This window comes from Papio anubis, chromosome 1, assembly GCF_008728515.1.
Source record: "Papio anubis isolate 15944 chromosome 1, Panubis1.0, whole genome shotgun sequence".
NCBI lineage: Eukaryota > Metazoa > Chordata > Mammalia > Primates > Cercopithecidae > Papio > Papio anubis.
The window spans coordinates 84441065-84454593 of NC_044976.1; the positions used below are offsets into that span (position 1 = coordinate 84441065).

A 13529-nucleotide genomic window follows, 5' to 3' on the forward strand; every position below is an offset into this window, starting at 1 on the left:
AGCTTCCATCAAATCTTGATTTTCACTCATTGTCAAGAAAAATTGACTTTCTTTTCAAGTTAATTCTGGTCCTGTTGTTATAATCAAAAAGTTAGCAGCTATTGATTTGAATTTAATTTCCCAAAATATAAGAGCCAGTAGGAGAAATTGCAACTAAAATGAAAAAGAAAATGGAAAGTTTTCTTTAAAAATGTCTAGTTTGGTTTAGTGCCCTGTCTCACTATTTGTGACAAAAGAAAACACTATTCCATTCACATCAGAAAGGCAGTTTGCTATGGCTTGCATTTGTGTCTCCCCAAAATTCATGTGTTGAAATCCTAAACAAAGTGACGGTAGTAGGAGATGGGGACTTTGGGAGGTGATGGGTCAGGGATTAGTGTCCTATAAAAGAGGCATAAAGGAGTTAGTTCATTTTCCTCTTCCACCATGTAAGGACACAGCACGAAGGTGCTGTCTATAAACCAGAAATCAGGCCCTGACCAACTACCAAATCTGCCAGCACCTTGATCTTCAACTTCCCAGCTTCCAGAACTGTGAGAAATAAATTTCTATAGTGTATAAGCCTCCTAGTTTATGGAATTTTGTTATACAAGCCTGAACTAACTAAGATGCAATTAACATTAGACACTGGGGGGAAAAGAAGGTATATTTTATGTCATGATTTAAATATTTGAATTGTTTAATAAGCACTAAATTAAAATCAATTCTCATGTCTTCATAATTTTGCAGTTTCAAAATCTTTGATAACATATTATTAATAGGCATTTTCTAGATACCAGAAAAGAAAGATAATTTTTATAGCATGACATTTTTGAGGAGAATAAAACTTTCTATAAATAAGGTTAAGTACTAAGAAAGGCACTTTAACGTTCAGATTATTTGTTATTAAGAGAAAGTACAATTCGATTTAAAGAGCAATGGTTTTGCAATCATACAATGTAGATTCAAATCATGCCTCAATCATTTACTTCCTGAATAACCTTGGATTAGTCAGTTACCCTTTCTAAGCCTTAGTTTCCTCATCTTTAAAATATTGATGATAGAAATTTACCTTTCAGGGTTATTGTGAGTATTAAAGCTGTTGTATATAAAATACCTGTCGCTGTGCCTGGCAGTGATAGTAGTTAACCAGTAAACTGTAGCCTAATTGACCTTTTTTTTTTTTTTTTTTTTTTTTGAGACGGAGTCTCGCTCTGTCACCCAGGCTAGAGTACACTGGCATGATCTCGGCTTACTGCAATCTCCCCTTGTTGGGTTCAAGCAATTCTCCTGCCTCAGCCTCCTGAGTAGCTGAGATTACAGGTGCGTGCCACCACGCCCAGCTAATTTTTTTGTATTTTTAGTAGAGACGGGGTTTCACCATGTTGGTCAGGCTGGTCTCAAACTCCTGACCTCGTGATCCCCCCACCTCGGCCTCCCAAAGTGTTGGGATTACAGGTGTGAGCCACTGTGCCTGGCCTAATTAATTTTTTAAGGTATGCATAAGGCACAGCAATCACTGAGTAAATGTTAGATATCATTATTACGAGGGTAATATATACATTAAGGTAAATCTATTTGATAGATCAATACTTCTAAAATATAATAACCCCTGGTCAGTTAACATTGGAAATCCTGCATCTTACATTCCTTTTTGAATTTATTCATTCACTCACTCAATAAATATTATAAAGCATCAAGCCCGCCTGGAGTTTGCAGTCTAGAAAAAAACACATACATTAACAGATAAACACGCAATTACAAATTTTAATTAGTGATATGGAGGAAAAGAAAAGGCAACCAAGAAAGAGGTTAACATAGTGGACCTAATTTTTATTGTGATGTCAGAGAAGGCTTTTCTGAAGAAGTATTTAGTTAGACCTAAAAGACTAATAGGAGCTAGAAAAGAGAAGAAAATAAAATTCCAGAAGATAGGAATAAATGAATGAGGGCATGAGTAAAACAAAACAAAACAAAACAAATAACAGACACAATCATTTTGAGGAATTAAAAGAAAAACTAATAGAGTAAGGGGAAAAGTGGGGCAAGAGGCAGTTGTAGAGGTAAGCAGGGGCCATATCACATACCTGCACAGGTCAGGATACAGAGTTTGAGTTTAAGTGCTATAACCTTCTTCCACTGAAGGATTTAAGCTGATAAATAATGTTATCTGATTCATGTTTGTAAAAGATCACTAGAGAATTTTGGTAAAAGATGTCAGAGTGAGAAGATTTTTCAGACTACTCTCCCTCCCTCAAAATCAGCTATAAACAAGAAGAAGCACCAAAAGAAGAAAACATCATCTCCTCTGAAACATGGAAAGGATCATAACCACAAACCACAAAATGTGAAGATCATCTGCCCAATACTGAGGAACTTTGGAGCGAAGGTGTTGAGAGAGAACCAAAACCAAAAACCTCCTCAGACCTCAAACCTTGGATACATATTCGTCTTCAAAATCCACTTCAACAATTTTTTGATTATGATAAGGCTTAAGGGAATGGGCCACAGGAAACATGATTCATGACCCAGTAAAAACCCAACTTCAAAGAGCCAAGAGTAGAAAAGGTGGAGCTGAAGAAGAAAATACCATTTTTATGATCCACAACCAGAACCCTCTCTGGTGAGAGGGGACAAAAGACAAGAAGAACACAAATCACCCTATCACTTCTGAGAGAACCTGTGATACAAAAGGCTTCACAACAAATTGTGTGTGAACATGAGAGGACACATGCCTCTGGGTAGAAGATACAACAAATATGGTAAGATGGTGTTTCAGGCAGCAATCTAAATTGGAGTCTGTGTACCATTCCACCTTACTTTCCTATGCCTCTCCCTATACCATTCTGAAACAAGTCACCCAGATAGAGTTGCCTTTATTTTAAAAATGAATAATAACCAGAGAGCAATCAGTAGAGGATTTATAAATAGATGCTGGGAGGAAGGGAAAAGTGAGAGGACAGGAAAATAAATTTAAAGAACAAAGCTGGAGGCTTCACGCTACCTGACTTCAAACTGCAAGGCTACAGTAACCAAAACAGCATGGTACTGGTACCAAAACAGAGATGTAGACCAATGGAACAGAACAGAGGCCTCAGAAATAACACCACACATCTACAACCATCTGATCTTTGACAAACCTGACAAGAACAAGAAATGGGGAAAGGATTCCCTACTTCATAAATGGTGCAGGGAAAACTGGCTTGCCGTATGTAGAAAGCTGAAACTGGATCGCTTCCTTACATCTTATACAAAAATTAATTCAAGATGGATTAAAGACTTAAATGTTAGACCTAAAACCATAAAAACCCTAGAAGAAAACCTAGGCAATACCATTCAGGACATAGGCATGGGCCTATGACTTCATGACTTAAACACCAAAAGCAACAGCAACAAGAGCCAAAATAGACAAATGGGATCTAATTAAACTAAAGAGCCTCTGCACAGCAAAAGAAACTACCATCAGAGTGAACAGGCGACCTACAGAATGGAAGAAAATTTTTGCAATCTACCCATCTGACAAAGGGCTAATATCCAGATTCTACAAAGAACTTAAACAAATTTACAAGAAAAATCAAACAACCCCATCAAAAAGTAGGCAAAGGAGATGAACAGACACTTCTGAAAAGAAGACATTTGAATAAATGACATCTGAAAAAACAGACACATGAAAAAATACTCATCATCACTGGTCATCAGAGAAATGCAGATCAAAACCACAATGAGATACCATCTCACACCAGTTAGAATGGTGATCACTAAAAAGTCAGGAAACAACAGATGCTGGAGAAGATGTGGAGAAATAGGAACGCCCTTACACTGTTGGTGGGACTGTAAACTAGTTCAACCATTGTGGAAGACAGTGTGGCGATTCCTCAAGGATCTAGAACTAGAAATCCCATTTGACCTGGTCATCCCATTACTGGGTATATACCCAAAGGATTATAAATCATGCTACTATAAAGACACATGCACACGCATGTTTATTGTGGCACTATTCACAATAGCAAAGACTTGGAACCAACCCAAATGTCCATCTATGATAGACTGGATTAAGAAAATGTGGCACATACACACCATGGAATACTATACAGCCATAAAAAAGGATGAGTTCATGTCCTTTGTAGGGACATGGATGAAGCTGGAAACCATCATTCTGAGCAAACTATCACAAGGACAGAAAACCAAACACCACATGTTCTCACTCATAGGTGGGAATTGAAGAATGAGAACACTTGGACATAGGGTGGGGAACATCACACACCAGGGACTGTTATGTGGTGGCGGTAGAGGGGGGGGGATAGCGTCAGGAGAAATACATAATGTAAATGATGAGTTAATGGGTGCAGCAAACCAACATGGCACATGTATACATATGTAACAAACCTGCACATTGTGCACATGTACCGTAGAACTTAAAGTACAATAAAAAATAATTCTACTTAGTACCATTCTTTTAACATGAATATTGTTTTAACATTAATTCACTAACAGCAACCTTTTTATTAGCACATAATGAAGAGAATAATTGTTAATGTGAAAAAAAAGAAAATTATTTACCAGAAGAGGAATTACTTCATATAGCAGATAAAGAGTTCAGTTACATAGTTCACTACATATTCAAAGAATGTCATCATGACATTAATCTTCAAAAATAAAGCTCAAAGAAGAGTTGTGAAAGATTTTTAAAAATGTGAAAGATTTAAAAAAAAAATGAAAGAGAAAAAAAGAAACTCTTTGATGAAAGCCATGTCAGAGCAATAAAAACTAATTAAATAGAATTTAAAAATCAATGAAGGGACAGGAATATATAGAATAAATGAGTTCACACAAAAGGAAATGGAAAAGAGCAATCATGATGACACAGTTGTAGAGAAGATAATAAATACCATTCATCATCACAAATGACATTTGACATACACAAGCTTGTATGCCTGAAGAATTTAGAAAAATGGAACCAAGCAATATTTGGTTATTAAAAGGGGAGGTCTTTCTATAACAAAAAATAATCTTCTGATCAAAAGAGTATTCCCCCCAAAACCTGATTCAGAACCTAATAGGTTTAAAGAACTTCAAAGATACAGAACTGCATGGTATATAGGCAGGAAAAAATTGTCACCTAAAAGTAGGAAAAACCAGGCTGGCTTCAGGCTTTTGAGTCACATCTACTTCAAGAAGCAGTAAAACAATTCCTACAAGTTCATTATTTTATCACCATTCAGTCTCTCATTAGCTCTCTAAAATCTACCTTGAGTCTTCTACATTGTGCTGAAGTTAGGATTCTCAAAGTTCTACAATGACTTTTTCACCAAAATATTTAACAGATTACCCCTTTTCCTCAGTCCTCATTCTCTTTGACTTCTCTCTTTTGGCCGTGCTGATCAATTCCTTCTCAAAAGTCTCTTCTTTGGCTTTTTGATATTGCTTCTTTTATATTTTGATATTACTATTCTTTTCTCCTGTCTCTCTGACTTCTCATCACATTTTTGCTTTTTCTTTCTATAACCAAAAAGCAAACATCCCCCTGATTTGACTGGTGACCCTATGCCACATTCCTCTCTTTGAAAATCTATCCAACTCTAGAGTTTCAACTATAATATCAATAGGAATACTCCCAAATCTATATCCCCAGCCTCGACATCTCTTCTTTACTTCAGCTTCTTCAACTCTTCTAACAGCTGAATTACCAACAGTTCTTTAAATGTTTCATTTTTCTCTCCTAAAATTGACTTTCCCTCTTAATTACAGTTTTTAATAATGATATCACCATGCTCTCAACCTGCAGGCTTAAAATCTGATAGTCATCTTTTATTCTTTTCCTTTTTGCTTGCTCCCTAGGTCCCATTAATTTCCTAGTTCTACCAAATCTTCCTCCAAAATCTCTTGAATCCGACTTTTCCTTTGCATTTTCACTGCTGCCAACCTAGATAATGTTCTAGGCCTTTAACACCAAGATGGTAACAGAAACTTCCTATCCTTGGCACTGTTACCAGACCGACTTTCCGATTAATATCTCTGCTTAGAAACCTACAAAATTCCCCTTTGAGAACAAGATAAAGTTAGAATGATCATTTGACAGTTAAGAATGTCCACAACCTGACACCATCAAGCTTGGATCTTTATTTGTCTGCTTTAGAGGAAGAAAACATGGATTCAAATCCTGGCTCTATCGTTTACCAACAATGTCATTGTGGGCAAGTAAATTAACTCTTTGGGCTTCAATTTCTTCACCTGAAAAATGAGGATAACACTACTAACTTTACAAAGTTCTTTTAAGATAATATATGTAAAGAGACTGGTAGAGCATCTTTCACAAGGTACTCAGTAAATGATAGCTATTATGCTGTTATAAAAAAAACTCACCTACTCCTCTCACCTATCAAAATCTTACCCATTCTTAGAGCTTAGGTCATAACTAACTTTGTCCACAAGATCTTATTCTGAACAGCTCAGCTTTAAGCGACTTTTCAGAGAGACTCCATCAAAAAAATACTACTTTTTTTAACCTTTGAACATCTCTAGCCCATACACTTACTTTGCATCTCTCTGCAACATTTATCCTACTTTATCACAAGATATATTTAATAGTTATAAATATCTTCATTGTGAAATACAAGCTTTTTCTGAGCAATTACTGGGTTATACATACTTTGTGTTCCTGCCTGGCATATAGCAGAGACTAAGTAAATATCTGCTGAATATGACTGTGTCACCTGCCAATATTGAATGACTATTTTTGAATTTACAGAAGAGATTGATGCTCATCTGATCAGACTGACTTTTTCTGAAGAAAGTAAATTACTTCCATAACTATTTGCTTAATATGACATGTCCAGTGATTCAATTTTATGACCAATATGTTGATAATTGCTATAGTTGAAGAGTTTATTTCTCTATAATAGTATATTCTTCATATTTTATTTTTAAACCTCAAACATTTACTCTAGCAAGAGTGGCTCAATACCTATCAAATCACTTTTAGGAATAACCATGAAGGAAACACAAGCTAAAAGAGTGACTTCACCTTCTCCCATTCTATGGTTTCTAGAGCTAAGCCAAAGACTCAAATTTTATTTTCATTAAATAAATACTTTAAGATATATTTTAGTCTACTTGAAATTTTGACCAAAAAAACAACTTCCAAAGACATAAAGGTAAATTATACAAATATGAAGTGTAAAAACAATATTTCCAACACTGTGATTTTAAATGGCTTTGAGTGGTTTTTAAATGATTTTAGAAATTTTTAAATGTTGATCTCTAATTCCCACCTATACAACAAAAGAAATTCAGGGCTGAAAAATTCAGTCTATTATCTCACAGTTTCGTTTATATGATATTAAACAAGTGCCTTGGGTTTTTTTTTTTTTTTTTTTCCCCTCCCCACATTGAATTGACTGATAACTGGTTCTCCTTGTGTTAGGCAAGGGGAGCTTTAATTAACCCATAAATATAAATTGACCATATCACTAAGGACAGTCAATGATTCATTACACAATAATCTCTATCTAAAGTAAGTTTTACACCCTATTTTAATCTATTTGATGCTATTTTGCTGTGATAATATTTAATAGGCGTATTTTAATGTATTTTTCTTTAATCTACCATATTTTTATATCCTTCTCTTAACATGACTATGCATTCTCCTACGGTTTTCAAAATATAAATATATTATCTATACTTAGCAGTTGAATTACTGATTGAATTTCAACTGAACAAGAAAAACAAATAGTTTGCCCACTACTTAACCAGAATGAAGTAACCTTTTAGCCTACCAGTTGAAGAACAAAAGCACAATATTTGAGCCAGGGTTACATTCTGGCAGATGTGTTACAGCAACCATAAATTCACTTACCATGCCAGAATGCATTTCTGTGACAGATTTTATCTGTTATGTATTGTTTGGTCCAGAGAACTCTCTTTAAAATGTACTTTAAAGAGAGTTTAAAATGTAAGTTAGCGTATTAAGAGATACTAAACAAAACAAAACAAAACAAAACAAACTTACGGGAGGTCCAGTGTCTCCTTTTGGCCCTCTCAGATACTCCATTTCGAGCATTGTATTTAGATCCTCATAATAATAATAATCATAAAGCTCAGTTTCATAGCTATTTTCGATGGGATAAGTAACATCAGGATAAAATTCACCTTCTTTCCTTAGATCAAGGTGATTATCCACAGACGGTTCATTTGACACTCTGTACGAGCTTGTGTTTAAAATCGGTTGCATTTCCATGAGTTCATTAGTATGTAGATTTGCTGTGATAGCCTTCTTGAGATTAGTAATTGTATCTTGTGTTATTTGTGGAAGAATAGATGGCATCTTCTTAAACAGTGACAGACCAGTTACTCTATCATCATGTTGTGTGATATTGTCAGATATGTTTAGAAGAGAACTAAATTTCTCTTTGGTATTCATTCCTGCCTCACTGATGCGATGAGGGGTCACTGACAGGCTTAAATTTGTCTGAGTATCTTCCTCAGTGATCATTTCTTTGGCCTGAATCCCATGGTTTGGGAGATCCACAGCAGAGACATTTCCTGACTGAAGAGAAGATAACTGAGATCTTGATATCTGCTGTTTTCGTCTTTCATACACTGTTTCAGAATCATTATTTATGATATTTGGAATACTTCTGCCTTCAGTAAATGTATCCTCTGACAGTACTTTTTCAGCAAATCGTTGGGGCGGGGGAGAGTGTTCCAGTATCTTAGTTGGTATGAGAGTTGTATGAGGAAGGCTTGTTTCAGGTTGGTATTTGTCTGCTTGGCGACACTGCTGTTTCACATATCTGCAGTAGTCTGCAGATGCTTCTGCAGAAGGAATAATATCTAACTGACATACTATTCCTTCAAAATGGACAGAATTATTATTCATACTTCCTAAAGTAAACACACTATTAGAATCAAAGGTCTGAACTTCTGAAATAGTCTCTGTGCTAAAATATTTCTTTCCACACTCAACAAACATTGAGACACTTTGGTTTCTAATAGTAATGGCAAATAAATGCCATTGCTCATCATGAACACTGTAGTTGAAAACTACAGCCTGCTTTCCTCTAATGTGTACTACTAATTTTTTAGGTAGTAATTGCACTCCTAATTGCAGTCTATTTTTATTTCTAATGCTGAAGAGAAATGCATTGTTCACCCGATGTGACTGTAACCCAGTTAATATTGTAAACGGCCGCCCTAAGTTGACTGGTAAAATTTTCATGAAAGGTGTCTCAATATAAGCATCATTTTTTAAAATGACGCCTGATTCTGTTAAATGGACCCCCTGAGGTAATGGTGTAGATGATGCTGGTACAGCAGTCGCTGATGATGAGTGTCTTACATCTTTGCCTCCAAGGCCTAGTTGATGAAGAATATCTATGCCTGGAAATTTAAAAAAGAGAGAGAGAAAGAATCTTACTTTTATGCATTCATGTGTTCATATAAATGTTTGAATATGAGGAAATCTTCGTTGTAGCAACAGTAATTTCTAAAATAACCATGTTCTATCAATAACTAATTACGGGTAATGAGAAATAGGGAGGAGGAGAATAAGACATTATACTCAATAATTTGAATAAAGTACATGCTCCTCCCCCTACACACACACCAATCTCTAAACCCAAAACTTATTTATTATTAGTTTATTTATTATTTTGGAGACAGGGTTTCCATCTGTTACTCAGGCTGGAGTGCAGCAGCATGATTATAGCTCACTGCAGCCTTGAACTCTGGGGCTCAAGGGATCCTCCCACCTCAGCCTCCCAAGTAGCTGGTACTACAAGGGCATGCCATCATACCTGGCTAATTTTTGTATTTTTCATAGAGACAGAGTTTTGCTCTATTTCCCAGGACAGTCTTGAACTCCTAGGCTAAAGCAATCCTCCCACAGCACTGGGATTACAGGTGTGAACCACCACACCTGGCCTCCAAAATTTAATTAGTTTAGCTCTCTTGGTTTCCATTTGACTAGGATTCTTATTTGTTACTTCAATGAATATACATGTTCAAAGATTCCCAGATGCCATTTGGTTCTTTAATTTATAACTTAAAATTTAATGACATCTATGTTAAAGTGAAACTGGAGTCATACTTCCAAAGATAATTGTGACTTGGAAAGCATTTTATAAATTAGATTCACAAGATCCCTTAAAGTATAATTTTTCAGGCTGTTTTTCCTTCTAACCTTCTGGGAATTTACAAGTTGCATGGAAGCTTTCCCAATGCCTACTATCTTAAGTGTGTACTACACTTAAAGTACTCTGGTTACCAAAGTCCTTTGATAATTCCTGGATAAAAGAATTTAAATTCATTTTATTGGCAATCACTCTGCTTTTTCTGTTCCTTCCAAGCTTCTCTTTCTTCCACTTTTTTCCAGTCCTCCAGAGCAACTTTTATCCAACTTTTACACTCTTTCAATATCTATTATTGAATATGCATTTTACATAATACGGATTTGATATAATTATGGATTCATCTGATTTATTATTCATTGTAATATTACCAATAGTATATTGTTTGTCTCCTTTACCCAATTAAAAGCTTCTGGAAAACTGGATCTGTCTGATTCATTATTAGATCTCTTCAGCACCTGCCTTGCAAATAGTCCTGTAATTTCTGAATGAATAAATTTGCCCCACAGCAATCTGACCAGGGCTCATATTCACCTCTGGAGTGATATAAATTTAAATATCACTTATAAAGAATGACAAATTCTGTCTTTAAAATACAGATTGGCAGAGTCAGCTGTATGATCTTTACTATTCTTTGGGTTATAAATTTCCCATCTGTATCTTTGCATAAATATAATCATCTCCAATCAGAAATGTTAGAGAAGTGTGATAAGTGAAAAAAATAAAAGTTTTTGAAGATTAGCCAGGAACATTTGGCATCACCTTACTTTTTCCTTTTGTAGGAAATTAGTAGATATTTGATAATGCATGCTTATTACAAATAACAAAAGATAAGGGAGAATCTCAGTTCCCATATCTCACAACTGTGTACAACAATGAAATTACTGAATGCCATTCCTGTGTAATCTAGCGATGCAATTTAAATGTTTTCTAACAGAGATCTTCGCAAAACACTCAAGTGTTTTAAGGTTAGAACAACCATCATTTTATCAATAAAATAGTTGTAATTTCATGACAGTTTTAAAGGATAAAAACATTTATATCTATGATATTGTAAGACAGAGTGTCTCAAACTTTTCCACCAAAATATTCCTAACACCAGTGTAGAATTATATGCACCTCCAGGAATTTAGGGAAATATTTCAAAGAGTCCCCATATAATCACCAAAAAAAACCTTTGACTTCTTATGTTTTATCATCATAATTCATGCAAAATTTAAACTTTAATCCATAATATGTCTGGTTGTTTCAATATACAATATACATTACTTAGGAGCTAAATCAGCTAATTGTACTCATCCCCAATCTTCAGTGAAAATTTACAGTGCTGAAACTAGCTATGTTAGTCTGTGACATTGGATATCCTCACCCAGGGTTACCTAACTCTAAGGGTATGCCTAGCTCAATCTGAGAAGTAAACTATGGAAGGAACACTGCTTCTGTGGAAATCACAATGCTTAAATTTAAAGTATATATGATCATAAAGTATCAGAAAGCTATAATTCTGAGATACCAGATAAACTACATATATAAAAAAGAATCATACATGTGTTATATCAAGGGCTGCATGCTGCCCCAGAAACATCTCCCCTTGCATTTATCAAGAACCCCTGCCATCTAGTGCTTCAAATTTCTGATCCTATTATACAGAAATATTATCGGGAAGAATATTATTTGAAAACTTTAAAAAGCATATATGTGTTTTCAATGTTTCTTTATATGTATGTTTCCTCCAATTCTATTTTTAGTGGAGCTTTCATGACAAATAATTGTTTTATAAAAATCAAATGTGTTTGAACACTTATTACTGAATAAATTTCCTGTTATTGAACCATGATTGCATCCCTAAAATAAAATCTTATTAGTTTTACGGTATTCTCTTGATACCTTGCTGGATTATTGACTAATAATTTTATGTAGAATCACTGCATCAATATTTATGAGTTGACTGGTCAGTGTTTTTCACTTATTGTCTTATCTTTATCAGACAATAATACTGAAATTTCATTATTTTCTATAGCCTAAAACAATTTCAGTAACCTTTGAAATTACATTTTTCCCCAAAAAGTTACAAAAACTCACCTCTAAACCAAATTGATAATGTTGGCTCTTTCACTGATAGCGCTTCATCCACTTTCCTAATCTCTTCTATGTTAATTGATTTATTCTAATTTTCAACTGCATCTTGAGACGATTTTAGAAATTTACATTTTTTCTGTGAAATAATAAATTTCCTCTAGGCTTTCATATGTATTACCCAGAAATCTTCACATAATCAATAATCTCTTACAATTATTTTTGTTTTCCTATGCCTGTGGCCCTCTGTCTCATTTTTCCAATTTTGAATATTTTGCTCTATTTATTCTTAAGTCGGTGTCATTATTGGTCATTTCAAATCTATACAGCCTTCAGATTTGTTTATCTACTATTTTTTTGTTTGTTTTCTATATAATTAACTTTAGCATTTATCTTTATTATCTCTTCCCATTTTATTTTGTTTAATTTTACTCTTTTTCTAATTTCTGAAGATGAGTAATTAGTTCTTTATTTTTCTTTTCTTCCTTGATAATGAAGGCATTTAAGCTATACATTTTCCTGAGTGCTGCTTTAGCTGCATCTCCTAGATTTCGATATGTAGCATTTGCATTTTTGTTGTTTTCTGGAAAGTATTTTTATTTGTATTTTCTCTTTGACCCAAATGGTTTAAGAAAAAAGTTTTATATTTTCAGTTGGAAAGGTCTTTTTGTTTTCTTATTTTTGTTATTAAAATCTAACTTAATAGCATTATGATCAGAGAATGGTGTCTAATCAGCACTTTCTTTTTTAAAACTCAGCCTCATGAGTGATCAATTTTCAATAACATTTCATAAGCACTTGGAAAGGTGTTTCAAGGCAGAAAATTTAATACATACCAGTTGTACATCATTGTTTATGTAATTTATATCCTCTATATTCTTGTTTATTTTTATACAATTAATCTGCCACCAACTGAGAGGTAAAGTCTCTTACCAGTAGTGTGTCTATTTGGTCTTTTCTCTCTTGTGGTCTTTGCTTTATGAATATTGATGTCATGGTTTTTATGCACAGATAATCATACAGTTCACATATTTATTGAGTACTGCACCTTTCAGAATTACAAAAAGAACTTCTATGTCTAATTTATTGGGTTTTTTTTTTTTGGTTTTTTTTTTTTTTGGCGTTACCTTAACTGGTGGTAAGACTAAGCTTCCCTCAATAGACTTTCTTTTTGTTTACATTTGTCTGATACACCTTTGCCTTTGTTTTTGTTTTCATCTACTTTGAAACACTGTGCTTTAGGTAAAGAAAAAGGGTTTGTATTTGTTTTTTTATCCAATCTGAATTTTTTCTTTGAATATATAAACTAAATCTATCTACATTTGCTAATATGATGGTTTGTTTAAT

At 34.2% G+C, this 13529-nt stretch overlaps 1 protein-coding gene across 7 annotated transcripts in view; it reads right to left on the bottom strand.

Annotated features, from left to right (window-relative positions):
* The window catches only part of COL24A1 (collagen type XXIV alpha 1 chain), a 386758-nt gene that overhangs the window by 351456 nt on the left and 21773 nt on the right, over nucleotides 1-13529 (bottom strand). For all 7 annotated transcript variants that reach the window (XM_031650448.1, XM_031650446.1, XM_021943525.2 and 4 more), the window contains one exon: nucleotides 7988-9357. In XM_031650448.1, coding sequence (XP_031506308.1) covers nucleotides 7988-9357 — 1370 coding nt within the window. The remainder of the gene's footprint in view (nucleotides 1-7987; nucleotides 9358-13529) is intronic.